The following is a 27,652-nucleotide window of genomic DNA, read 5'->3' as shown; positions in this document are numbered from 1 at the left end:
CATAGTGTGAACAAAGCATAATTTGAAAATGTGTGAGATTCATACTTACCCAGTTTTCTTGTCACATGTTAACCAAAGGATTATTTACTGATCATTGTAGATCAAAGATATTTTGTTTCCTTGCATGAGCAGGAACTGAGGTATTCCATGAAAAAGAATTGGTCATGTATAACCTACGAAAGACAATTGCTCTACAGTTTTAATGAACCTTTGTAAGGTTTTAAACAACTGTCTGGTAGTGCAGTTTACTCTTCCTAATCAATCTGCTATGTGACATTTAGATGTCTAAACTACTGTCCTCATCTGTACTAAGTGGTTGTAGATTAATTTCAAATGCTAGCCACTCTGATTTTCCATGTGATCTTTTTTGATACCCTTTCTGTACTTTCAATTAATTTTCATGCTGCAGGTAATTTTTCATTAACATGAACATTAACCAGCCTAACACAATGAATTACACATACTAAAATATGTAACCATTTCTCTGTCTAGTTTCCCTGAGGATAAGGAATTAATTATGAATATGAAGAAAAATTTTAACACCTACCTGTAATGAGTTAAATGTCAACCAGTAACACTACTTCACATTTCATTATCAGTTTTGTGTTTTAATACTTCCTTAATTTGTTTAATGTATGTACTGTATGTTATTCTGAAAGCTCACTCATTGGTACTAACTGTTTCGCAATACCACCTGATGCCTCATCTAGGACAGTACATCCATGGCACCTAAGTGGTTATTAGGGTCACCGTTCTTAGCTCCTCCTTTCTGGAGAGGTGGGTGTGAGGGGAGATGTAGGGGCAACCACTCTTATAGTGACCCCCTCAAAAGCATTAATATACTGCTCCCATCAGTAAATGGGAGTGCCCACCTCAAAATGCCTTGATAGCCCGATCACTGGCTGCCCTCATGGGATAAACTGCCAGCAGAAAAGTTGTTTAACTTGCCAAGGAGCAAATGAAGATTCAGTCTTTCTCAATACACATTGGTAAATCCAAAGAGTTTGTAACTCTCTGGCCCAAGGCTACAGACACAGTGTTGGTATTTTGTGCATAATGTCACATGTATTTGGTAATACACTTTCAGAAAGTACTTTGTTAGTATTCACGTCTTTTTGATCCATATGGAGTCATGGCTACAATTGGCTAATAATAGTATGTGGTGTCTTCAGCAGAGGATACTGCATTATGATTTATACTGCCATGAACTGTGGTGCATTTAGTGTGGTGTAGTGATTTGCGTCACTGGCTGGAGTGTTGTGCATCAGCACTTCAAACCCGGTCACCACCAATTATTTGTTATTTAGTATTTATCATTTCTTGAAGGTTCTAGAAATTTCTTGTGTTTATAATGTTTGTGTCCTCAGGAATATTCTATGTCTGTATAAAGAGCAGCATTCTTCATCCAGGAGTTCAGTACTGTTCTGACTTTACATTGGTGTTCGTAATAAATGTGCTCTCAGTTCTGTGAGTTGTACTTCGTTGACAACATTGCTTTTGGATTTGGACTTGATGTCGTTATGATGTGACATTGTTTGGTGGAGAGACAGAGTACTTCAAAACATTTACATAATTGTAGCTCCTAATAGGCAACATAAAAGCCATCACCTGAATGGAAAGGAACCAATACATTGTTTCTAAGATATCATATTCAAGAGACGGACGGATTCCAAAACAACAGTAAGTCAGCTGAACATCAGTTTTTTGTTTTGTTTTGGAAACACGGGCCAGGACCAACTGAAGTGGCTGAAAGGATTTGACTGAGTTGTAGATATGATATGTGGGATGATATGATGTCTTTGCAAAACATGTAATTTTACTTAGACAGCACAGCATACTATTGTTCAAGAAGAACATTAGCTGAGGAATATTTCAGGCCCAATTGAAGAAAACGTTGGGTGATAGTCAGCCAAATCCACTTAACAGCACAACAATTGGAGAACAGGACCTAATGTCAAAGGGAAACAATGCAGTCTTAAACACAGAACATTTCGGTACTATGCTTCATTATGAATCCAAAATGACACAAGCAGACAAAAACTCATACGTGATGAAAGGAGTGACAGAAAACAGTTACCAAGCTCTTCTTGTAAAAAAAATGTCACACCAACTGAAAAAATCATCAACAACTGAAAAAATCATCAAGCAATGCCAGCATGTCGAGGAAATACAGCATAAAACAGTCGCATGAAAGAAGTATCACTGACTCCTGAATGTGATCCCTATGACAGCTGTGGAAAACCATCACAACCTCGACTCTCCCACTGCCAGGTAGCATGAAAAGAGATACAGCATTGCAAACAGAAGTTTTCAACCAGGTAAGGAAAAGATACCAACCAGGAATATTGACCCCTTATGTCATGAGGTAATGGAGAATCTAGAAGAAAAGATATGTTGATTTTTGCACCTGGCTTTGCAAGCAGTTGAAAGAGCCAGAAAGAATGGACTTGGTTAACTCAGACTTATGCTTTCACACGACAACCCAGCGCCTGACCAATGCAGGTACAAACAAATTCTCCAAGTATAATGCCTTGCAGAAGAACAGACATTTGGAGGACAGAGCACATCACACCCGTATGTTTCTACTGAGGAAGTCTTTGACATGTTTTATCTCAGAACAGAGAAAGAAGGTGAGTTTTCGATAACTGCTAGGCCACCCGATGTCAACCATCACAACAGAAATTGTGTTGCCATAATAACTAGCGATGACAGAAAGCAGCCCTCAGATTTCGTCATTTTAATGTTATTCTCGGAAGAGTCTTCTTGCATGTATCAGAGCTCCTGACTGACAAACCTATTTCAGCAAGCACATGTAATAAAGATAGCTCTGGGAGGTTGTTAGATGAAGAAAATGTTATCCCGCCTTCATCGATGAAACAAGTTACAGTTGACAATGAAGATGCTAGTTAAATTGTGAAGGTTCTGTTAATTGCAAAAAGCACCTCAGGCCTACTAAAGAAATTTACATGCACATAAGCCTTATAGTCTTCGTCGATCCATTATGGATGTGCGACAGCAGCTGGTCAAACATTTAACAAAGAAACTCACCAAGCAGCCATACAAGTTGAGAAAAATTATTTTATTTTTGCTACCAGTTTCAGCAGTTCAGTATGCCATATTCAGGCCCCAAAAGAACCTCTCAAAAATCGATATTGACATACTGGAGCTATCTGTTGTTATGAATTCTCAAGTGCTTCCTTTGAAGACTTGATTGCAGTCTTTGAAAGAAGCACTTGAGAATTCATGACATCCAGAAACAGATTGCTCCAGTATGCCAATATTGATAATTTTTGAGAGATGATGAAGGGACCTGAAGAAGGCATATTGAATTGCCAAAACTGGTAGCAAAAATAAAATTATCGAACAGTAAATATGATCCGGCCAGACCGAGGAACAACATTGGCGAATGTTAGCCACTCTTCCTTAATTTTTCGATGCTTTCAAATCTGAAGTAGAGAAAAGACAGACCAAGTGACTCATGGTAGAACACTATATCAACACAGGATCATCCACCAATTAACGAGCACTTGCACAAGGTCTGCTCAAAAAATTCCGGGACATTTGTAATTTCACGCCAATGTTGTGCATTCCTGCACATGCCTATGTTTAATGTATAACTGCCAGAAGTTTCTTTGTTGTATGTCAGTTACTGTTCAGTGCTGTATTGTATAGAACGTATTGCACAGTTCGCGAATTTTGAGATGGCAGAGTTAAGAGGAGCAATGCATCTGCATTAAATTTTGTGTGAAACTCAAGAAAACCTTTACAGACACACATAAAATAATGCAGGAAGCCTACGGTGATTACTTAAACTACTCTCAGTGTTACAAATGGTTCACATGGTTTAAAAATGGCCAGACAGAAGTGAAAATGACTCTTCTTCAGGATGACCTTTGACATCTACCAACGACGCTCGTGTCAGAAACATCAATGATGAAATTGTACATGCCAATTGAAGACTGATTGAGAGATTGCACAAGAATATAGCATTTCAGTTGGATCATTTCATGAAAGCCTGACACAGCATCTCGGAATGCTCAATTTCATCCCACAGCCCATGAGTCAAGACCAGAAAGACCTGCACCTAACAATCTGTGAAGAGCTTTTGGATCGTGCAAATGAGAACAAGATGTTCCTTAAGAGAATCATAACTGGTGATGAGACAAGAGTATGCAGTTATGATATTGAGACCAAGGTTCAATCTTCACAATTGGTTGGTCAAGGTTATCCAAGACCAAAAATAGCTCGTCAGAACAGGTCAAATGTCAAAGCCATGCTGATAGTTTTCTTCGACTTTGAAGGACTAGTTCATCATGAATTCAGGCCACAGGGACAATCTGGATGTGTTGCAATGCCTGCAAGAAAATGTGAGAAAGAAATGGCCAAACATGTGGTGAGAAAATTCATGGCTCTTGCGTCATAATAATGCACCTAACACATTCATCCCTGATGGTGTGTGACTATTGCACAGAAAGCGAAATCGGTATGCTTTTCATCCCCCATACTCTCCAGACCTGGCCCCTGCTGACATTTTTTATTTTCAGAGTTGAAAACACCATTGAAAGGACAAAGATTTGCAATGATAGACAAGATAAAAAAATTTCGCCAGATGGCTTTTTGCATGATACACCAAGCAGTGAACTGTACCGTGACTGCTTCCAAAAGTGGAAATGGCATTGTAAGCCATGTATCAATTTGGGAGGAGAGTATTTTGAAGAAGACAATGCACATTAAGTAAAAGGTAAGTGCAGAAAAATTTTGTGGACAAAGTTCTGGAATTTTTTGAACAGACCATGTATAGTGTGTCAGCTGCTGAATGATGGATAATCCAGCAGAAAGTGGGGAAGATGTTGGAAGCTGACATCACTAAACCTTCAGAGTGCTTCCATCCACTCCTGTGGTCTTTGTGACGAGAAATGATGCTAAATGGTATTTCTGCAGCCATTACTGAAAACTGAACAAACAGTGCTGCGTGTTAGTGGTATGCTATACTGCTTGAAAGGAGTACAGTGTTTCTCAACTGTGGATGTGCAGACAAATAAAGGCTGATGCGGCTCACAAGGAAATGAGTGCCTTCATAACACCTAACAGCATCTATAAGTTCAATGTTATGCTGTTTGGACTGTTTAATGTTCCAGCCACCTTTGAAAGTATGATTCACAAACTGCTTTGACATTGTAAATGGATGATCTTTCTTTGCTATCTGGATGATGATGCTTTTCCAAAGACATCTGGAGAAGATATAATTGGTCGCTGCCCAAAAAAGCGACACCTCTTTGGGTACCTAGCGAATGCTAGGAAATTAGAGCAGTCACTGATTTTCTGACTCCTCAATGAATTTTCCATGTTAGAAATTTTCTTGGAATGTACTTATACTACTGATTATTCACAAAGGACTTCTGTACCAAAGCTCGTCCCTTGCCAGAACTACTGCAGGAAGGCACCAAATTTTCCTGAAATGAGGTGTGGGAAAGATCTTTCTTTGGCCTTATGGAGGCACTTCATCATGTTCACTCCTAGCATAGTATGATGAGGATGCTGTGTCAGAACTTCACTCTGACATCAGCAGAAACAGGATAGCTGCTGGTATAGTTCAAATCCAGAAAGGTGCTATTAAGGTGAAAGCTATTGTTTCCAGAGTGCTCTTCAAGTCTGAGAAGAATTGCTCTACAACTGAAAAAGTGTGCCTTGCAGTTGTTTGGATCACATACAAGTTCCAGCCATTTTTGTTTGGCAAGCCATTCATCATTGATGGACCACCATTCTCTATGTTGACTGACTAACCTGAAGGTTCTGTCAGGTCAACTGGAGAGAAAGGCCCTGAACCTTCAGGAATACATCACAGTGGTGCACAAAATTGGAGACAAACACAAGGACGCTGACCGTCTGTCAAGAAAATCTGTGGCGGAATACAGCAGCATGAATAAAATCTAAGTCTTTGCTGCATTAAAGGACATTGCTGTTGAACACAGAAAAGTTTCAGCATTGCTGAAAACAGTAGAAACCTTGAAGAATTAGGAAGTGATAGAAGGAGAATTCCAGTTAACACACAGAACATTGTATAAGAGATACTACCTTGAATTAGGAAGTGACAGAAGGAGAATTCCAGTTAACACACAGAACATTGCATAAGAGATACTACAATTCAATGGGGCAAAACTGTTACTCGTCATCCCAGCTCATCTATAACAAGCTATCCAGAAGTATTTCCACAGTGCTCTTACATCTGGTATTCGTGAAGACTCTGGACAGAATCAGATCCAGTTATTACTGGACAGGTCTCTCCATATCTGTCAGACACTATGTGATCCACTGTAAGGAAAACCAGCAACAGAAGCACGATTTACCTCTGGGGCATCTGGTACTGTTCCGCCTGCTTGCAGTGCAATTCCACTGATATAGAATCGACCCACTGTGGAGGTTGCTGAAGTTGTCAAACAGTAATTGATGGGTTATAGTCTGTAATGACTACCTCAGTTGCCACACTCTCGCCAAAGCTGTGCTGACTGCTGAACCTCCAGAAATTGCTAAGGACAAGCATTGAGCACCCTATGTAGTATTCTCTGACTGTAGAAATTTTTTTTTTAGTCAGCACTACAATCAGATATAATTTCACGTTGGAACATCACCTGCAGAACAAAAACAGCCTATTACCCACAGACAATTGCCCCCACAAAATTGTTTCAGTAAAGCAAGACACTACAGGCTTCACGCTGCCCTTTCTGTTCCACGGACACAAGGCTGAAATGACAAAGGATACACTGTTACTGTTCTGTTTTAACTGGATGATACTCAGGACAACTACATGTAGCACTTCATCCTAGGACCAAAGAAGTAAGATAGTTGGCTTGCATACAGTCCCTGTATGCCCAGGAGAAGGTCCAAGAGCACTGTAATGCCAAGCATTGACCAGCGACATACAGCCTGGTGGACTTAGTCTGGATTTTTACACCTGTACAGAAAATGGGACTATAAGAAAAGCCACTAAAGGGATACTCTGAGCAGTATTATATCCTTTTTTAATCACCAGACATCACATATGAAAGCAAGTATTATGACTCTTCCTCTCAAGATGACACAAGTGCAGAGATGCTGTCCATATCCTCCATATAATTACCTACGACAGTCCTGAGGTGATTGATGACGGCAGTTCTTGTTCAAGGAAAGAGAAAGCCCATGTGATGATCGCAAATCTTCAATGGAGGGGCTACATCCAATGCTCATCATAGTGAAGAGAATACAACATAATGAACAGAATGCGAGGATCCACCAGTGCTGCCATGCAGACCATTGACAAGATCTATATCCAGGGTGCTGTAGTATTGTTATTTACTATTTAAGTAGTGTTTGTGTATTCTGGAATATTTGATATATTTATAAGTAGCAGCACACACTGTCCCAGAGTTCAAATCTCTTCTGGCTGTATATTGGTGTTTGTAATAAATGTGCTTTCTGTGCTTAAGAATTGTGCTACACTGATGACTGCTTTTGGATTAGAACTTCAGTGTGATTAAGATGTGGCAATATATATGTTTTAGTCCACAGTAATAACATTATCGCAAAGCAAAACTTATTGACTTTGTACAACAATATGATTTATATGCTTGGAAGCAATTACAGTAGTGCAAGATTCAAAAATAAAGAAAGGAGGGAACAGGATAGGAAGAAGTAAGGGGGAGATCAGAGGGGCAACATTAGTCATAATTTAATATATAGATGAATCAAATTTAGTGATGGAAGTCATTGAGTGGGGTAAACTTGGGAACAGTGAGTGTGGGACAAGAGGCAGCAAAAATTGAGGCCCTTGGAATTGGGGTATTGAGGAATGAGTCGCAGGGTTCATTTTCTGCTATGTAATTCAGGAAAGATGGAGCTTTCTGGGGTGGAATGCAGCTGTGCTGGTTCTGAATTAGCTATTGAAGTCAAAAACATCAACAGCAAGATGATAAGATGCCAGAGGATGACACAAAATCACTGTGCCTGCAGAACAAGCTTCAATTCTCTATATGCTGATGTGCCACACACCCAGCCAGATGATCTCTCATTCAGCTAATTTATACATGCTGTGTCACATTTTAAGCTTTTTTGATCAGTTGTGGTACTATACTTGCAGGGCACTGGACAAGTCAGAATAGACAGGGCTTTTCTGCTGTCATAAGTTCTCACTCACTCCATTGCCACTGTACAACTCATTGAAGATTTAATGTGTAACAACATTGAATACCAGTCGTTATTTCAATGCATGTACTGATATCATTAAGTCGCCGACTCAAAATTGATATCCAAAAGGAATCTACTGGAGAATTGTATCCTCTTGGCAGATTGTGTCTAGACTATTGAAATAAGTGTCACTAGTTGAGCCATAAATAACAATGCCATACTTCATTTTGGACATTTTCAAAAATTCTTGGCCTTATGCCACCCTCCATTGCGACAATGTTGAGTTTCATTACGTTGTGAATACTTTACAAAAATGCAGTGTACAACATTCATCACTTCCCCACATACATCTGATAAGGTCCTTCAATTTTATCAATATGCACATGAGGGCTTGCATACCTAATATGTTCCAAAAAACCATACATAAAAATGGGATTTTCTGGTGCTCATACCTCAGGTTCCATTGGTGATAAAAAGGTAGGGTCAAGTGTCTTGGATAGCCCTCGGGCTGGGGACCATTTGTATACCCAAAGAAGAATTATCTTACTGCCATTATCCTACAATACAGGGTCAAAATATGAATATTACATATTTCCTCCTGCTTATGCAAATTCAGCAAACTGATTGGTTCTTTTTGCATTTGATATTGTCTACAGTGGGCTTGATGGGTGGTTCCTTGAAGAAGTGCAAAAAGTGCTTTTTTTCCCTGGCACTAGCAGACCAAAACTCAGCTGAGGATTTGAAGACAGCTATGCAGCACAGCAAATGGCTGAAACTTTTATAGTACATTCCTAAGATCCCGATCTCGAACAACCTTGAAAATTTTCTTGATATCTTTATCCGTTTCCAGGATACAGACGTTCTGGTTTATCCCACTTCTACATGTAAAATCATGTATGAGGAGAAAGCAAAATAATAAATAACCACAGCAAATTGTTCACATTTTGACAGTATGTTTAATATCGCATTTATCTAGAAGAGATATCACCACATTCTCAAAAATCTTTATCCATTATCAAGAAATACCCCAAAAAATCTGTTCTGGGTACAAAACCCAGCCATGGATTCCGAGGTGGCTACACGCAGTAAATGGCTGTAATTTTTATGATGTACTCCTAAGATGCTGATCTCAAACAACGTTGACAATTTTCTTCATATCTTTACCCAATTTCCAATATACTGTTTTATGTCCAACACAAGACACACAAGCTCACCTAAATTGACTAATTGTCTAATCGCACAGTTCTGATTATTTGAACAAACAACTTAAGCGTATTTGAAAGGTCTTTCAGATTAAACACCAAACAAACAAACATGTCTTCCATAATTCTTAGATGGCATAAAAGGATATTCTTGCTACTGCTTAGAATCATGTCACCTGCTAAACTGTACAATGGAAACAAAAGTTAAGCTCTGAAGTGCTACTAATCCACTCCTCTTGAATGCTAAGTTCCTTTATGAATAAAGTGATGTCAAGTGAAATTTCCTCACTATAATCCCCGAAATGTCCTAGTCCAGACCCGCCTAGCTAGTATGGTCCAGTGGCAGAGGACCTGATGATGATTAGATCCAGGCAGACGACATCACTCTTTTTGATACTTCAGCGAGAGAAAAAAATCTTTGCTTCATGGAAGATTACTTTGTTTTGATTGGTTGCAGAGTGGAGCCACAGAAGCAGAACACAGTGCCGAACTGCGCACACTTGACTCCAGATGCGTGTGACAACTGCAGTATCAGTGTGACTGCTAGAGTCACCCTCTGCTGGCCTCCCCCTCCCTGCTGTGGTGTCAGCGTGACTGCTAGAGTCACCATCTGCTGGCCTCCCTTACCCTGCTGTGGTATGAGTGGAGCTGTGGGCATTTGAATAATGCAGCTACCAGATATCTGGCCGATGGCACTCCATAGAAGGCATGCCATGGCACAGAAGTTCATAGTTACTGTACTTGTATCTGTAAAATCCAGTGTGAGGCAAAAACATAGTTTATAAAGTGACATAGCACAGAGACACATGCTGTTAAGTGTCTCCATTATCACCTGGGAACCGTATGTTATAATACTCAAGCATATGCAAAATATTTTTGCACATAAAATCCGATCTGAGGTGCAAAATTAGTTTTGTGTTATTTCAGTTTCCCATAAGTAAAGTGTCAAAATTTTACCGATGAATATATTCCTTTTCATATGAGTTACGTGCTCTGCTGCAGCAGGGGAAAGAAGGTAACCAGTAGAAAAATGCTTGTACAGGAGCACAAAAAAGGCGAAAATATACCTGTTTAAAGACTCTTGACTGAAATGTGGAGTACTGCCTGTCTCATTCTACCTTCCTCAACACCTTTAAAATTTTTCTCAAAAATTTTTGCTTGCAAACATATTCACTTTTTTTATGCTAAGAGAAAAGAAGACAGAGTAGCACAAAGACAAAAATGTAATAAATATTGGAAGATAGGAGACAGTCGTTGTGTTATAGAAAGAGTGAAGGAGCCAGTCGCAGTGAGAGAGAAAGAGGAGGACACTGTGATATTTGAACATAGTTGACAGTAACGGAACTGTGCTGGGAAAAGATTGAAGGAGACATTACCAGAGCAGGAGGAATAAAGAAAAAGAGAAAGTGGACGTGGTTGAGGGCCAGTGGTAATGAGAGTCAGAGTATATTACAATGAAGAAGAGAGATAGTGACAGTGAGAAGCGGCAGCAGTAGTAGGAAGGTATGAGATAATTTGCAGTAAAAGGGAGCAAGAGGGAGACACTAACAGTGGGAGGAGACCCTTGTATTATAGAAAATTGAAGGGGACTGTGGCTGTGACACAAAAGACACTAACAGAGTGATTATGAGAATGAGTTGGGCTGTGAATGAGTAGGTGAGAAAGGGTGACTGGGAGTGGATGGGTATGAATGGCTTACAGCAGTGGACTAGTGGGTGTGAGGGAGTTACAGTTAGGGGAGTTTGTGGGAGTTTGAGATGAGCTGCATTATAACAAAAAATGTGAATATGTTCGAATGCCAAAATTTTTAAAGGTCCTAAGGAAGATAGAATGAGGTATCTGGTACCCAACTTTTCCCTCGGTCTTTTAACCAAACAGAAACACATTCCTATTTTTTGTGCTCCGATAGGAGCAATTTTCTGCTGGTATATGTATGCTGTTTGGTGCTGAACAATTGAAATCGACACACAACTTTCCTCAGACAGCAATCAAAAATCAGACTATTTTTACCATCGTTCCAGTCTTTTATGATCAACCACACCAATATGCTGCTGAAGACAATATGAAAAGCAGAAAGAGCAAAATAATCCAACAACGGCAATAATTTGTCTGAGCATCCTGAAGTTTGTGACACTGACTTTGGGGACAGCATTTTCATAAATTAAGCAGCATATCCAATGTTAGGCATATCCAATGTTGGGACAGAAACAGAGGTTATATTCCTCAATATAAATTATTGGAAATATTTTTTAGCTTCATGTGTTAAGTTTGTGGATGATGCTGTATATTCAAGTACAGTAGTTGTATGTTGTTGTAGGCCAAATTGTAACTCTTAAATTAATTATTTTCTCACCGAAAATAGGCCTACACATGCACAGTCTCCTTTAGCTAGATCTAGCTTATCAAAGATGTACTAAAACTGTTAACTAACACTGGAAGCAACTCTTAAATTCTGGGATTTGAAAACTTATATGAGAGGGTAGTTTGTGTAGGTTCTTTACATGGTTTACACATATAAATAAATATTCGCGCTGTCTCCTCTGTACAGCAGAGATATCGTACGAATGTATGATTATATCTAAGCTGACAGAAAATTGAAGAACAAAAATAGCAATTCTTTTAGGTGCCTCATTTATGTTTTTTTCACTGATCCCCAGTGTCTGTTGCTCTTCTGAGCTGATGCAAGGAAGATGCATGTAGTTAAGTTGTCTCAGTATTTTGTAAAGTAAAAGTTCCAAAATGCGGAAGTTGCAAGTTTTCATTCTACTGCCGAGCTACATTCTAATTTCCTTCTCCCAATTTTATGAGGACTTGCCTTTTAAAATTCAGCTCTTGGGCAAAGAAGTCAACAGGAAGAGAGAATAGATGCTGCAGCCATGATGGCATTGCTGTACATCACTGGGGACAAAAGGCAAATTACTAAGACACACACTAAACTAAAAAACAACACATGCAACTATGCCTGTGTGTGTTGCTGGCCAGACTATTTTTGGTGTGCCTCAACAATAATTGCTACATATATCTCTCTCTGCCCTACCAATATAAGTTCAACATGCTTTCAGGAGTACTTCCCAACGTCTATTATTTTTTTTTCCATTCTCTATCCAATTGGGCACAGGATGCTGTTTTAAATCTTGGTCCACTGCACAATTACGATTTTTCAGCTGGAACTCCAGAACCAGGGATGGTGGCACTGAGCAAAGAGAGGAGGGAGGGTGATTGGTGAGAACTGGGATATTGGATACATTTTCATTTGTTACCTGTTTAAAAAAAAAACTATGTAAGAGGCGCGCGCGCGCGTGTGTGTGTGTGTGTGTGTGTGTGTGTGTGTGTGTGTGTGTGTGTGTGTGTGTGTGTGTGTGTGTGTGTGTGTGTGTGTGTGTGAGAGAGAGAGAGAGAGAGAGAGAGAGAGAGAGAGAGAGAGAGAGCGGGGATGGGGTAGGCATGGCTCTCACACATGCGCACTGCGTGTTAACTCAATATATTGCTGTTTATGCTACGTACCTCTTGGGGAAACCTACCCTTGTATCTGTGAGAGCAACATTGTGACAAACTGCACAGTCCTTGCCGGATTGCAATATGAGCAATCATTAGTGTGAGGCATACAGACCTGAATTTATTAAAATAATAAGGAATCATTGAGCAACAGTGAATTTTGTCTGGTCTTTGAACTGTCTTTCAAGCCAGACTAGATGGATTCCATCCCTCAGCTCTTGGTACTTTTTGATGAAGTAGCTTTAACTTTCCAGCTTCCCTGGTTCTACAGACGGCCATTGCTCGAATTTTAGGACACCATTTCTCAGCTTGACTGCAAGTGCAACCTACTGTGCTTCTCACTACTATGAACAGGAATACATGTTTGGAAATTTACCATTTCTGTTCTACAATGGTTTCATTTCAGATGTGTAATATGTCCACATCCGCTGAGGGAAAGAGAAAAGTCTCAGAAGTGCTTGTTTCGGTATGCAGTAGGGTAGACAGGATGACATGTACTATGTCATACGTTCACCTGCTGTCAATGTCTGCCTTGCTGCGAGACCCCTGGAGAGGCAGGGGAAGATCTGCTCACACAAGTTCTGCACTAGAAAATGAAGAGACAACAGATGGTATTGAGATTGTGCACCAGAACATGCTTCGTAGGTACAATGTCTGTAACAATGTTGGTGGTTGCCACATCAAGCCACTGTTGTGATGCACTAGTACTTTTCTGTACATGCTGTATGCTGGGTTCTTGTTTGTTTTGGAATAATTTTAATACATTTAGGTGTAAATACAAAATAAAGTGGCTAAGTGATAAATGGATGTTTCGTTATATTTTCTTTTGAATTGTTACCTAACCAATCAGAAGTGGATGAGTTAAAACATCTTAATTGAAACCATCATGGAAAAGAAATTTTACATTTCACAACATGGGTTCCTGTTCAAAATAATATGAACTCACTCCCCCTTACAAGTCCTAGAAGTTTGAAATTGGATTTTCAGCACCCTGTGTACATAATTGAATTTGTATGGAATCCTCAGTGCTTGAGTACTACTCATACCTGACCAACTTCTTTCAAATGAGTCCACTCCGTTATATGGTCATTGCACTACAAACCTCAAAATTCTGCAACTTTCACTGGGTTAAAGACAAATGGTCTGTAACAGAATTTGCAGATTGCTGAGCCAATCATCCAACTGGTGGTGGAAGTAGAAGTACGATCCTGTAACACTTCCAGCCGGCTGAAATGGACAGAGAAGCTTATGATGTCCTGATTGTAACTAGGAGTCTTTTATGTTGGTTGGTAATCAGAAATCAGATATGAATTATGATTGTGTTAATGAAATGCACAGTTCCAAAATGCTTTTAATAATATAACTTAGAGTAACAATCACAGTCAATTAATTTAGAATGAAAACACTGCAGCAAAATACATACAGACCAGAATATAAATTTTATTGTATTGTACTGTCCAATAATTCCCAAACTGTTTATATTAACTTCCATACAGTCTCTTGCAAGCTTCAGTGTTTTGAAAAGGAAGCTGCCATGCTATTCAGTATTGCCACAGGTTGGTGGGACCTTCAACTGGCTTCTACCAGTTTCTACACTATACTCCTAAAAATCATCTCCCAGTGCTTTCGGGCCTAGAGGAATGAGATAACTGTTTTAAGGAACATGGTGTGTGTGTGTGGTCTTGGAGATAAACCAACTACACACAGGTGTGGGGCATTAAAAAAAAATTATATTTTTACATATAACAGTCTCCAAATTTTTCTATCAACTTTTGGAAAATAAAGTAATTTGAAAACTAAGACTCTCAGAAAAGGCAATGAATTCTAGGAAATTACAATCTACATGTAACACAGGACAGTTTTCAGCTGGTCACCCATGTGGATGGGCTTACAGACAGACTGCTTGTGGAGAACATTCCAAGCAGGAACAATTGTCCACTCCCAAACTGACAGTGCCTGCTGTCCACAAAAAATCTGACACTGTTTGAGAATCCACAGCAGCAAACCACAGGGTGAAAAAAAGCAATGTTAAAACTAAAAGAAACACCATTTCCTCATTTATATGTTTGTGTAGCCGTTGTCAACACATTTGTATTCGCAGTAGCTGGTCACACAGAAGCAGAGACCAGCAACAGGCCAGAAATGCTGGCCCATCTCAGGCAAATATGTAGGCCCCACCAATGGACCTAGTCTCCCAGAGTTGCGTAGAGGCAGAGTCCCTAGATGCGTGCTGAAAATCAGCACATTTCTGTGATTTATCCACAAAACAAAGGCTGCGACCTATGTTCTACAGGCCAAACGAGATGGATTTCAATATCAGCAACTGTGTCTCATTTAAAGTGTGTTATACAGTGCAGCATTTTATTGTAGTACATTTTTGGAATTTAAACCTCGTTTGTATCATTGAGAAGAAATTAGTATAGACAATAGTAGGGGGAATATTATGGCAATTTGTACACTACACACTCACATACTTTGCAAAAGAAAAATGGAACAAACTGGGTGAAAAACGGAAACATTCCAGCCACAAGGGGCCTGATTCAGAATCATGGGCACTCCTCTGATAATTGGAAAGTTCAATATGCTAGGAAGCAGATCTTCATTATCCTTTGTAAAGTACAAAAACTTGTAATACCTGTATAGTAACTGACAACAGTTATGGGTAATATTACAATAAACAAAGTACAAACAACTTGTTGCTGGCACTTGCCAATGCTGATTTATACAATTCATCACCCCCCCCCCTTTTTTTTTCTTCCCAGTGGCCTGCACCAGTGCCAGTTCAAGAACACTTTCCACACAAGCAAATAATGTCTCCCATCTCCATCTGTCTCATAAAATAACTGCTTTCTTGTGCTTTTAGTCATTTTACTAACATATCCCCCTCTTAGCATCAGTTAGGCCACAGCAGTCGTGTGTATGAGAGTTATACTTCCATAAATGTGTGTGTTTTCTATTTCCAAAGGAGGACTATTTTCTGTCCAAAGGCTTAAAGGTTTAGAAGTCTTTTCATCAAGCCCATCTGTGTCTCAGTGCCTCCTCTATTTTATATCCTTTTCATAAAGTTATCCCCCTGCAGTAGCTGAAAGGCAGCATAGACACTTTTCGTCTTGCGCGCAACTGGTTACAATTACAAGTGGCATTACCACGCCCTTCAGTGAAATGGCAGCAGATGAAAACATTTGTGCCAAGCTATGAGTCACACAAGATTTACTATTTATTTCTTAATAAGCATTATATTTAGAAATTATTATTATTATTTATACTGCATGGATCCCAAATTTTATTAGTGAAAAGTGATACTTATGAATGTACCGAATAAGAGAAGCAAAAGCATTCCAGTATACATGGGGGTATGCAAATGAGTCATTTGCAAATGTTTGGCCACAAACTGTCACTGACTTCAATATGAAATATTGTCCTGGTTTGTTGGGGATATGTGTACGAACATTTTCCAACAAGATATGATGTGCAGGGTGCATTAGACTCTGTGGAATATACATGTTCCATGTTTGTTGATGGGCAATGTAATGTATTTGCATAGCAAAATTTATTAATACATGTTGTGCGAATAAAGCAAAAATTTATTTTGTCCCTTAAATAGTTGTTACTTGTCATTTAGCTGTGTTAATCTGCATATAAATGTATATGAGGTGTACCAACAGACCAGCAACCAATAGATGTTTCTCTAGTAGCAAGATTATTCTTCTTATGAAAATTGTAGTCCTTGTTATACATGTCAGACATTCCGAAGTGGATGTCATTTAAGCGCTCTGTATACCAAATGTCAACTATCACACAAGGTTTAATTTCTTGAGGTAAGCTATGAAGATATTAACATTCCACTGTTAGTTGAAAACAATGTCATTTAGCTGGCTTTTCCTTATTCCATACCATATGTTTCTACCAGGGAGGAACAGAGCCCACAGTAATTAATGGAGATGATGTGGGACTGCTCAACTCCCTAAGATTAATTCTGACTTCCATAGTGATCTCATCATTGTCACATCTCAAAAGCTGTGAAGTTTGAATACTACTTCCTTGCCTTGCTTTTGGTATTAACCACACATCTGAATTCTTTGCACAAGAATATGGAAAATTTTAAGGAACGATAATAACCTGTAGATCACACGAGTTGTAAAATTACCTTTTTTAACATATTATCAAGTTGTCATCAGGTTATCAGTTTACAAAAAAAGAAAAGGACACATCAAGAACATTCAAAATGTAAATTTGTGAGAGAAGGCCTTCACAAAGAGAACACCAGTGACAAATGACTACTTGTATAGGCCTATTTATGTATTATGTCTAGTAGCTCGACAACTGCACTGCTGAGCATTACCACTCTTTTTGAAAACATATTACGAGTCCCAATTTACTAATGGCAACTACTACACTTATGCTGGGGCACAAACAAATAGCTTGCATTTTGATACAAATGGGGTTCTAAGGTCTTAAACCTTACTTTGCATTCAATTCATTATTTTTTGTATCTTATTCACTTCACAGTACGGTGGACAGTCTAATCCATGTGGTGCGACTGATGTAGCAGGGAGGAGACTAACGATGTTCCTGGTTTGCAAGAACCCTTGCTGAATCATCAACATGCAGCTTGACCCTTCCATTCCAAACTTGCATGACCTTATTGCTGGCAGTTATAGCACTCCACAGGTTTACAGATGTAATGATGCACCTTCTAGTGGGTACATCCTGTGTTAATGTGCTCTTCAGGATCTTGTGAATAATGTTTTAAAATGAAAACTGTTTTCTTTTACTGCTTAAGTTTCAAGAATTATATCATGCAACTGCAACTGGGTACACTCTTAGAATGTTGCTATTAAGAAGCTTGGCTACTTAGTGTGCCATTGCTGACACTACCAAGAAAATATATTTTAAGGACTATTAACTGTAGGCATGCGAGGCAACAAAACAGAAGGAGTTTCAAATTTTATATTTATTTGTATGTTCAATCAAGGTCACACAAAACACTAAAGAACAAAACATTCACTCATGCAGATCCCTGGGTGTCCCAGGAGTCTTCATACAACTAGTAATCTATGTAGTTAAGCTGAGAAAACTCCTCAGATCACACTGTCCCTGGCGTCTGCTAAAAGCTGGTTGCTATAGTATTTCCACAGGGCAGAACTTTAGATTTGTGACACTGATCAGATCATGAATTGGACCTAAACTGCACTACTCAGCAGTACTACCGTAATTTTAAGTTTATATTTTGCTTTTTTCAAGTGTTCAGGTACATTTTTCATAAAATCTGCACAAACATAGCACGAAACTTGCATTGGCAGTTCTTCCACATTAGATGAATAAAATTATTTATTATTTTGAAGTTTTGATTTTCTTACGGATAAAGTATATTTTATCACAGCAATAAAATTCCCTCTAAATTTGTAAATGGACTTGGATTCAAGCATCAGAAGTCGGATATGGTGAGTTCATAAAACGCCCACTGCACTTTCTTGTCAAATGGACATAGTCATTAGGAACTAGCGGACACAGGAAATATATCTAAAAAAATACTACACAGAACAGGGCTACGATGTCTTAAGTGCAGTTTTGGCGACAAATCGAGGAATTTCCACATTTAAATGCAAGTTACAGACATTTCATTCTAGTGGACTGAAGAGGTGAGACTCATTACCACACCTTAAGGATGGCAGAAACTATTTTCTCGTACGGTATTTCTAATTCTGAGTATTAACAAAAGGAAATACTAACTCCGTAAAACAATCACTTACTTGAATATGGTACATTTGTATCCTCAAACACCCAGTATCATCGTAGTGTGCTGGATTCGTGAACACCTTCCGCACTGTATAGTTCAAGCATGTCGCTTCTAACCATTTTCGAATGAAAACAGAATTTGAGTCGGAAATTATAATAACTTCGTTACTGGTTTGGTGCAAAAACTTTAGGAGTTTATCAACACCGGCCGTTACGGGTATCTTTTTAACCGCTTCTTCAATAGTTTCCGGTTTAATTCCGTTCTCATGCAACAAAAAGAAGATTTTTTGCATGTAAGCTGTCCAACCGTCTGATCTATAGAGCTTTGTAACATCATCTGTTATTTTCTCTCTTGGAAGCAAATCTCGCACTACTATATCGGTGTTTTGATCAGCTATAGTGTGATCGAAATCAAAAGCAACTAGTATTGGTTTTGACATCTGGAATATTGATTTGCGAAGTCGTAACATGTATTCTTCCGGCGTTTTCTCGAGGGTACTCGCATTGACAGCGAGGTTTCTTGTCCACCCGCGTCAAGCTTTCTCGAGCTCAATACTTTCATGAAATGTTGACTGGGAAAGTATATCGGGCGCTACAGTTAGGTCATGGAAACGAAGACTTCAAGTTCTTGTCTTGTTGCACGCAAGACATTGGCTCAAACATCACGACAGTAAAACAACACAAAAGTTGTTTCTCTATCTGTAAGTAGCAAGTGTATACTCTCGCACATTGGTGTACATCTGTTATTCTGTACAACGTTTGCCCACAGACGATTGCAGAAGCAGCTTCGACCGGTCGACGAGAAGCAGTCACAGACCATAAACGCACCCACCGCTCGCAGACGACAGGGTGTCGGCTCTTCTGGTTCTTCATGTAGTTGTTGTAGTAGCAGTTTATTCATCCAGTGACAATGTACATTGTATGGATTTCGTCAAAGAACATAGTATAACAAAATTAAGATAAGGGTGTACTGATTCCTGCATAATTCAATGGTTCATTGTACCCATCACAAAATTTTTGGGCAATACAACTTTGATTACTGTAATAACATAAAAGTATGAGAAGGATCTTTTACATGAAATACATAACTAGTAAGTAATTTATTTAACACTTTTGTTTGGGGCCTTTTACATGAAATACATTTCAAGTAAATAGTTGATTTAATACTTTTGTTCAGAAAAATTAACATTGAGGCTGTGGCAAGCATTTGATTTATGCTACTGTTAACATATAGCAAATGAATGTAGTTACTTGCTACAAGGTTACTGCAGATATTCATTTATACTGTAATAGCAGTCGGTCATTAAGATTTTAAATATTGCTTCCTTGAATGTAGACAATGATTTTATTTATTGCAGCTGAATTGGAAGTTTGTTGAACAAAATAGTACCACAGTCTAACATAACAGTCGCGACACTTCGCGTCGATTTTGTTGCCTGCAGCGCCAGCAGCGCTCCAAGCGGCCGGTAGGTTGAACTGTTCGGCGCGATCGTGAAAGCGAGTAGTGATTGTTTATTTTGATTTACACAATGGTTTTTACCATCGGGAGCGTTTGTAGCGCAATAAGTTGGAGCAACAATAGGAAGAAGACACCACAGCTGTCTCTTTTAGGTTTCCTAAGGATCCTGAGAGGTATATACCATCATGTTACTGAACTGTATCGTCAGGATTCACTTGCAAATGTATGTGTATAAATGCTGAATGTTTCGTTTTAGGAGCAACAAACTGACTAGTTAACAGCAGACGAGAAGACCTTATGAAGAAAGACCCAGTTCATGAACGCAGACAATAACAAACTCGTGTGGAATGCAGTACCCACACTGTTTGACATTCCAAATAAGCCACCTCAACTGACGATGAAGAGGAAACTGCCACAAAGATTCGACAGTCAATCTAAAGCTGTAAAACAGCCCTATGACACACAAGCAGCCAGTTCAACTCTCCATGTATTAGTGCCAGATTCCCGAGAATCTGATGATGAAGTGGTTGGATTAACTGCAGCTGTTCATGTCTTACGAAAGAGTGTGAATTGTGAGAATGTGCAGATCGCTAGACCTCGAGCGAAACTATTATGGGACAAGGGAAGTGCCTACAGACAGATTGTTTGAAAATTATTCAAATATTTGATTTTTCGTGAAATGTAATCAGCTCATTATAATGTTTTCAGCATTTTTCTCCCACGATTTGTCAGTTGCTTGTCCCACTTAGAATAATATAAAGATGAAGGTCGTACTTGTGGCAACAGACGACAATGACAAAGACAGTAGGCTTACAGAACGATAAACGAGCTGTCCATCGCTTTTGCATGTAGAGGTACATGTCTTTGCTTCTTACATGTGAATCTGTGTGTTTATATTCTTTTGATATCAAAGTTGTAAGCTACAATTCTGTCCAATGTCACAAGTGTTTCTTCACGAATGTGTTGTAGCTTGCCACTCTATTCATGGTTTTTGTCCACACTTGCGCTTATTTTAGAATCATTTTTAGAAACATATATTCCTTCTGATACTAAACAAACTCTTGGAGGCAAGAAACTAACTCGAATAATTCGGAAATTACGTAGGAAATGGATGCAAACAAACATGCTCACGACGCTTCTGACGTTCACCTTACCTGCCGCTTGGGGCGCTAGTGTCGCTCCATCTGTCAAACGGCAACAACTTTTACAGCAGTGAGTGTCGCGACTGTTATGTTAGACTGTGATAGTACCATGAATGTTGGTTTGTTTTTGTGTTAAAGCCTTGTTTACTCTTTTTATGAGGATGTAATTGCACATTCTTGTATTGTAGGAATGAAGATCTGAGTTGATTTTATAATTATCAATCTGCATTTTTATATTAACAACATTTTTTTTATATAGAGGCATGGTAAGGACAGAATATTTATTCGCTGAAATAACTGTTTGGAAGGTGTTAGCCTTGTGCTGTTTGAAATTATTCTAACAGCTCGCTTTCATAAGATGAGGATAATTTTTATGTTTGCATTTATATGACCCCAGAGGGTTAAACCATAGGTGATAGCAGAATCGATGTAAGGAGAGTAGACAGTTCTGCTACACTCTCTACTACACACAATGCTAATGATGTGTAATGAAAATCAAGTAAAGCTTAACTTGTTAGTGAGGTAGAGAATGTAGGCTTTCCAGTCTAAATTTTCATCAGTTTGCAAATATCATAAACAATGCAGCTAGATGGCTTAGTACGAGCCGATAGCTGCTTCCGAAAACTTCCCAATTTGCTCATTATAGTGCAGTGTAGACTGTGAAGGTAGTGTGTTCCTTTGTAGCGATAATGTTCGAAATGGATTTAACGAGGTGTTGGATAGTTTCGCAAATTTTCAAATACGTGCATCGCATAAGTTAAATGGATTTACGAAACTTCTTGTAGGTACAAAAGCATCGTTATTAGATTTGATTTGAAGCGTCATGTTTTTGTGCTGTATGACAAACAGAGTGCGTGTGAAATGCTCAGTTTGTGGCGGCACATTGAAAAACCCTCCACAAAAGTGCCAGAATCATGGGATTACGATAGAGACTGAGATTTGGAGATCAGAAAGTGCAACCTTCGGAAAAATGAATAATTCAATTGGAAAGCTTTGTAAAGCAGCGTTCTCCAATAAGTAGAGAGACCATTTGAAGAGATGGCTTACCGACAATTCACAGAGGCCGTCCCATCACGTCAAATTATTCCCCAAAGCATTTCAAATGGCGGCATTCACGAACGCCGGCTATGGATCGTCATGTCACGTCATATCACGTCAAGGTGTTCCGGAAGGAAAGTTTTGACGATGTCGTCTTCTGCTGACATCGAAAATTAATCTATTTTCACCGCGCTCACAGAAGTTACAATTGGAGTATTGTATTTTCTTAATCTCTATTTTATTATTGTGCATCTGAAACCGAAAAATTACTTTGGTTTTACGCCTACAGAACAGAGCGGATGCCTACACTGCACATTAACAAGAATATAAGTTGGTGGAGCAATTTTCATTAAATAACATTTGAAGTGAAAAAGGTTGCTCAAATTAAGGAGAAACATATAGTTATTTATAACGTTAATATTTATGTAAGAAAAAGGATGACTGATAACATTAACAGGCTCCATTTATTTCCTTACAAACATTGTTTAATGTGATTCTTTAGTTTTTCCTGTCATATTTACTGATCGAACAGTTCATGTGAGAACAGCAGGTCCATAGTGTACAATGGATCTATGCCTGTTGGACAGTATTGACAGGCAGTGCACCGTGGATTGTTTGATTATTGTTTAATGTATTTCAATACATATGTTTCCGCTAGCAAATAAATGACGAAATTCTGAAATTTTGTTTCACTGTCAGCACTGTAATACACAAAGTTGATTAAGAAAATACGTTATGAAGTTTGCTTTGGCCATTAATAAACTTCAACGTTGTTGGTTTCTCAATTTCGAAACTATACTCCAACTTTTTCTATCATGGAAGGTAACTCAGAACCTCACTTTCACCCTTCACTACTGGACTAACGAAACTGATATGACTTGACATAACGGACAGTGTCAATATATTCTGACGTGACAGTACCGTGATGTGGCGTGGTGCGAGAGCCAGAGTGAGTTTGTCTTGAAAAAATACTCATGCATCTAATTTTTTTATTATTCCTTGAGTGTGTAGGATCTATAGCGAATAGTATTAATAGGGGATACTAACCTAGAACTACAGAACTAGTTCTTACAGTGTACTCTGTGTACCATTGCAACTTGATGTTTTTCACTTCAGTAAGTCATTCTCAGAGGCGAAAGAAGCGTTAAATGAAATATATGAATGGAACTGGCCCCCCATTTCTTCTGAAGAGTAATGGAATATTTTTTTGTTTTCCTTCTTTCTATCTGTTTCTTTGTCGCAGTTCCTCAGCAGTCTCTTGATAAATTCACTCGTCACGGTTTCGGCTTGAACAGACAGAGGAAGGACCATGTATGCAACAGACTGTCTTCGTTAATTAAAATTAACAATTGCTATAGTATTTCCACAGGGCAGAACTTTAGATATGTGACACTGATCAGATCATGAATTGGACCTAAACTGCACTACTCAGCAGTACTACCGTAATTTTAAGTTTATATTTTGCTTTTTTCAAGTGTTCAGGTACATTTTTCATAAAATCTGCACAAACATAGCACGAAACTTGCATTGGCAGTTCTTCCACATTAGATGAATAAAATTATTTATTATTTTGAAGTTTTGATTTTCTTACGGATAAAGTATATTTTATCACAGCAATAAAATTGCCTCTAAATTTGTAAATGGACTTGGATTCAAGCATCAGAAGTCGGATATGGTGAGTTCATAAAACGCCCACTGCACTTGCTTGTCAAATGGACATAGTCATTAGGAACTAGCGGACACAGGAAATATATCTAAAAAAATACTACACAGAACAGGGCTACGATGTCTTAAGTGCAGTTTTGGCGACAAATCGAGGAATTTCCACATTTAAATGCAAGTTACAGACATTTCATTCTAGTGGACTGAAGAGGTGAGACTCATTACCACACCTTAAGGATGGCAGAAACTATTTTCTCGTACGGTATTTCTAATTCTGAGTATTAACAAAAGGAAATACTAACTCCGTAAAACAATCACTTACTTGAATATGGTACATTTGTATCCTCAAACACCCAGTATCATCGTAGTGTGCTGGATTCGTGAACACCTTCCGCACTGTATAGTTCAAGCATGTCGCTTCTAACCATTTTCGAATGAAAACAGAATTTGAGTCGGAAATTATAATAACTTCGTTATTGGTTTGGTGCAAAAACTTTAGGAGTTTATCAACACCGGCCGTTACGGGTATCTTTTTAACCGCTTCTTCAATAGTTTCCGGTTTAATTCCGTTCTCATGCAACAAAAAGAAGATTTTTTGCATGTAAGCTGTCCAACCGTCTGATCTATAGAGCTTTGTAACATCATCTGTTATTTTCTCTCTTGGAAGCAAATCTCGCACTACTATATCGGTGTTTTGATCAGCTATAGTGTGATCGAAATCAAAAGCAACTAGTATTGGTTTTGACATCTGGAATATTGATTTGCGAAGTCGTAACATGTATTCTTCCGGCGTTTTCTCGAGGGTACTCGCATTGACAGCAAGGTTTCTTGTCCACCCGCGTCAAGCTTTCTCGAGCTCAATACTTTCATGAAATGTTGACTGGGAAAGTATATCGGGCGCTACAGTTAGGTCATGGAAACGAAGACTTCAAGTTCTTGTCTTGTTGCACGCAAGACATTGGCTCAAACATCACGACAGTAAAACAACACAAAAGTTGTTTCTCTATCTGTAAGTAGCAAGTGTATACTCTCGCACATTGGTGTACATCTGTTATTCTGTACAACGTTTGCCCACAGACGATTGCAGAAGCAGCTTCGACCGGTCGACGAGAAGCAGTCACAGACCATAAACGCACCCACCGCTCGCAGACGACAGGGTGTCGGCTCTTCTGGTTCTTCATGTAGTTGTTGTAGTAGCAGTTTATTCATCCAGTGACAATGTACATTGTATGGATTTCGTCAAAGAACATAGTATAACAAAATTAAGATAAGGGTGTACTGATTCCTGCATAATTCAATGGTTCATTGTACCCATCACAAAATTTTTGGGCAATACAACTTTGATTACTGTAATAACATAAAAGTATGAGAAGGATCTTTTACATGAAATACATAACTAGTAAGTAATTTATTTAACACTTTTGTTTGGGGCCTTTTACATGAAATACATTTCAAGTAAATAGTTGATTTAACACTTTTGTTCAGAAAAATTAACATTGAGGCTGTGGCAAGCATTTGATTTATGCTACTGTTAACATATAGCAAATGAATGTAGTTACTTGCTACAAGGTTACTGCAGATATTCATTTATACTGTAATAGCAGTCGGTCATTAAGATTTTAAATATTGCTTCCTTGAATGTAGACAATGATTTTATTTATGCAGCTGAATTGGAAGTTTGTTGAACAAAATAGTACCACAGTCTAACATAACAGTCGCGACACTTCGCGTCGATTTTGTTGCCTGCAGCGCCAGCAGCGCTCCAAGCGGCCGGTAGGTTGAACTGTTCGGCGCGATCGTGAAAGCGAGTAGTGATTGTTTATTTTGATTTACACAATGGTTTTTACCATCGGGAGCGTTTGTAGCGCAATAAGTTGGCGCAACAATAGGAAGAAGACACCACAGCTGTCTCTTTTAGGTTTCCTAAGGATCCTGAGAGGTATATACCATCATGTTACTGAACTGTATCGTCAGGATTCACTTGCAAATGTATGTGTATAAATGCTGAATGTTTCGTTTTAGGAGCAACAAACTGACTAGTTAACAGCAGACGAGAAGACCTTATGAAGAAAGACCCAGTTCATGAACGCAGACAATAACAAACTCGTGTGGAATGCAGTACCCACACTGTTTGACATTCCAAATAAGCCACCTCAACTGACGATGAAGAGGAAACTGCCACAAAGATTCGACAGTCAATCTAAAGCTGTAAAACAGCCCTATGACACACAAGCAGCCAGTTCAACTCTCCATGTATTAGTGCCAGATTCCCGAGAATCTGATGATGAAGTGGTTGGATTAACTGCAGCTGTTCATGTCTTACGAAAGAGTGTGAATTGTGAGAATGTGCAGATCGCTAGACTTCGAGCGAAACTATTATGGGACAAGGGAAGTGCCTACAGACAGATTGTTTGAAAATTATTCAAATATTTGGTTTTTCGTGAAATGTAATCAGCTCATTATAATGTTTTCAGCATTTTTCTCCCACGATTTGTCAGTTGCTTGTCCCACTTAGAATAATATAAAGATGAAGGTCGTACTTGTGGCAACAGACGACAATGACAAAGACAGTAGGCCTACAGAACGATAAACGAGCTGTCCATCGCTTTTGCATGTAGAGGTACATGTCTTTGCTTCTTACATGTGAATCTGTGTGTTTATATTCTTTTGATATCAAAGTTGTAAGCTACAATTCTGTCCAATGTCACAAGTGTTTCTTCACGAATGTGTTGTAGCTTGCCACTCTATTCATGGTTTTTGTCCACACTTGCGCTTATTTTAGAATCATTTTTAGAAACATATATTCCTTCTGATACTAAACAAACTCTTGGAGGCAAGAAACTAACTCGAATAATTCGGAAATTACGTAGGAAATGGATGCAAACAAACATGCTCACGACGCTTCTGACGTTCACCTTACCTGCCGCTTGGGGCGCTAGTGTCGCTCCATCTGTCAAACGGCAACAACTTTTACAGCAGTGAGTGTCGCGACTGTTATGTTAGACTGTGATAGTACCATGAATGTTGGTTTGTTTTTGTGTTAAAGCCTTGTTTACTCTTTTTATGAGGATGTAATTGCACATTCTTGTATTGTAGGAATGAAGATCTGAGTTGATTTTATAATTATCAATCTGCATTTTTATATTAACAACATTTTTTTTATATAGAGGCATGGTAAGGACAGAATATTTATTCGCTGAAATAACTGTTTGGAAGGTGTTAGCCTTGTGCTGTTTGAAATTATTCTAACAGCTCGCTTTCATAAGATGAGGATAATTTTTATGTTTGCATTTATATGACCCCAGAGGGTTAAACCATAGGTGATAGCAGAATCGATGTAAGGAGAGTAGACAGTTCTGCTACACTCTCTACTACACACAATGCTAATGATGTGTAATGAAAATCAAGTAAAGCTTAACTTGTTAGTGAGGTAGAGAATGTAGGCTTTCCAGTCTAAATTTTCATCAGTTTGCAAATATCATAAACAATGCAGCTAGATGGCTTAGTACGAGCCGATAGCTGCTTCCGAAAACTTCCCAATTTGCTCATTATAGTGCAGTGTAGACTGTGAAGGTAGTGTGTTCCTTTGTAGCGATAATGTTCGAAATGGATTTAACGAGGTGTTGGATAGTTTCGCAAATTTTCAAATACGTGCATCGCATAAGTTAAATGGATTTACGAAACTTCTTGTAGGTACAAAAGCATCGTTATTAGATTTGATTTGAAGCGTCATGTTTTTGTGCTGTATGACAAAC

The 27,652-nt window shown here is 38.7% G+C and overlaps 1 protein-coding gene across 2 annotated transcripts in view; it reads right to left on the bottom strand.

The window, feature by feature from the left end:
• LOC126342199 (pyridoxal phosphate phosphatase PHOSPHO2-like) overlaps positions 1-25,177 on the bottom strand; it is a 40,824-nt gene extending 15,647 nt beyond the window's left edge. The window contains exon 1 of one of the 2 annotated variants that reach the window (XM_050001835.1): positions 24,220-25,177. In XM_050001835.1, the coding sequence (XP_049857792.1) occupies positions 24,220-24,675 (456 nt within the window). In that variant the 5' untranslated portion in view covers positions 24,676-25,177. Of the gene's footprint in view, positions 1-18,610; positions 19,474-24,219 lie in introns of those variants that run through there. The other variant, XM_050001834.1, reaches the window with a different exon arrangement.
• Between the last annotated feature and the right edge of the window lie 2,475 nt (positions 25,178-27,652).

The sequence above is a fragment of the Schistocerca gregaria genome, chromosome 1, assembly GCF_023897955.1.
Source record: "Schistocerca gregaria isolate iqSchGreg1 chromosome 1, iqSchGreg1.2, whole genome shotgun sequence".
Classification (NCBI taxonomy): Eukaryota; Metazoa; Arthropoda; class Insecta; order Orthoptera; family Acrididae; genus Schistocerca; species Schistocerca gregaria.
The sequence above is the reverse complement of the archived record's forward strand: the minus strand, read 5'-3'. Positions and strand labels throughout refer to the sequence as shown.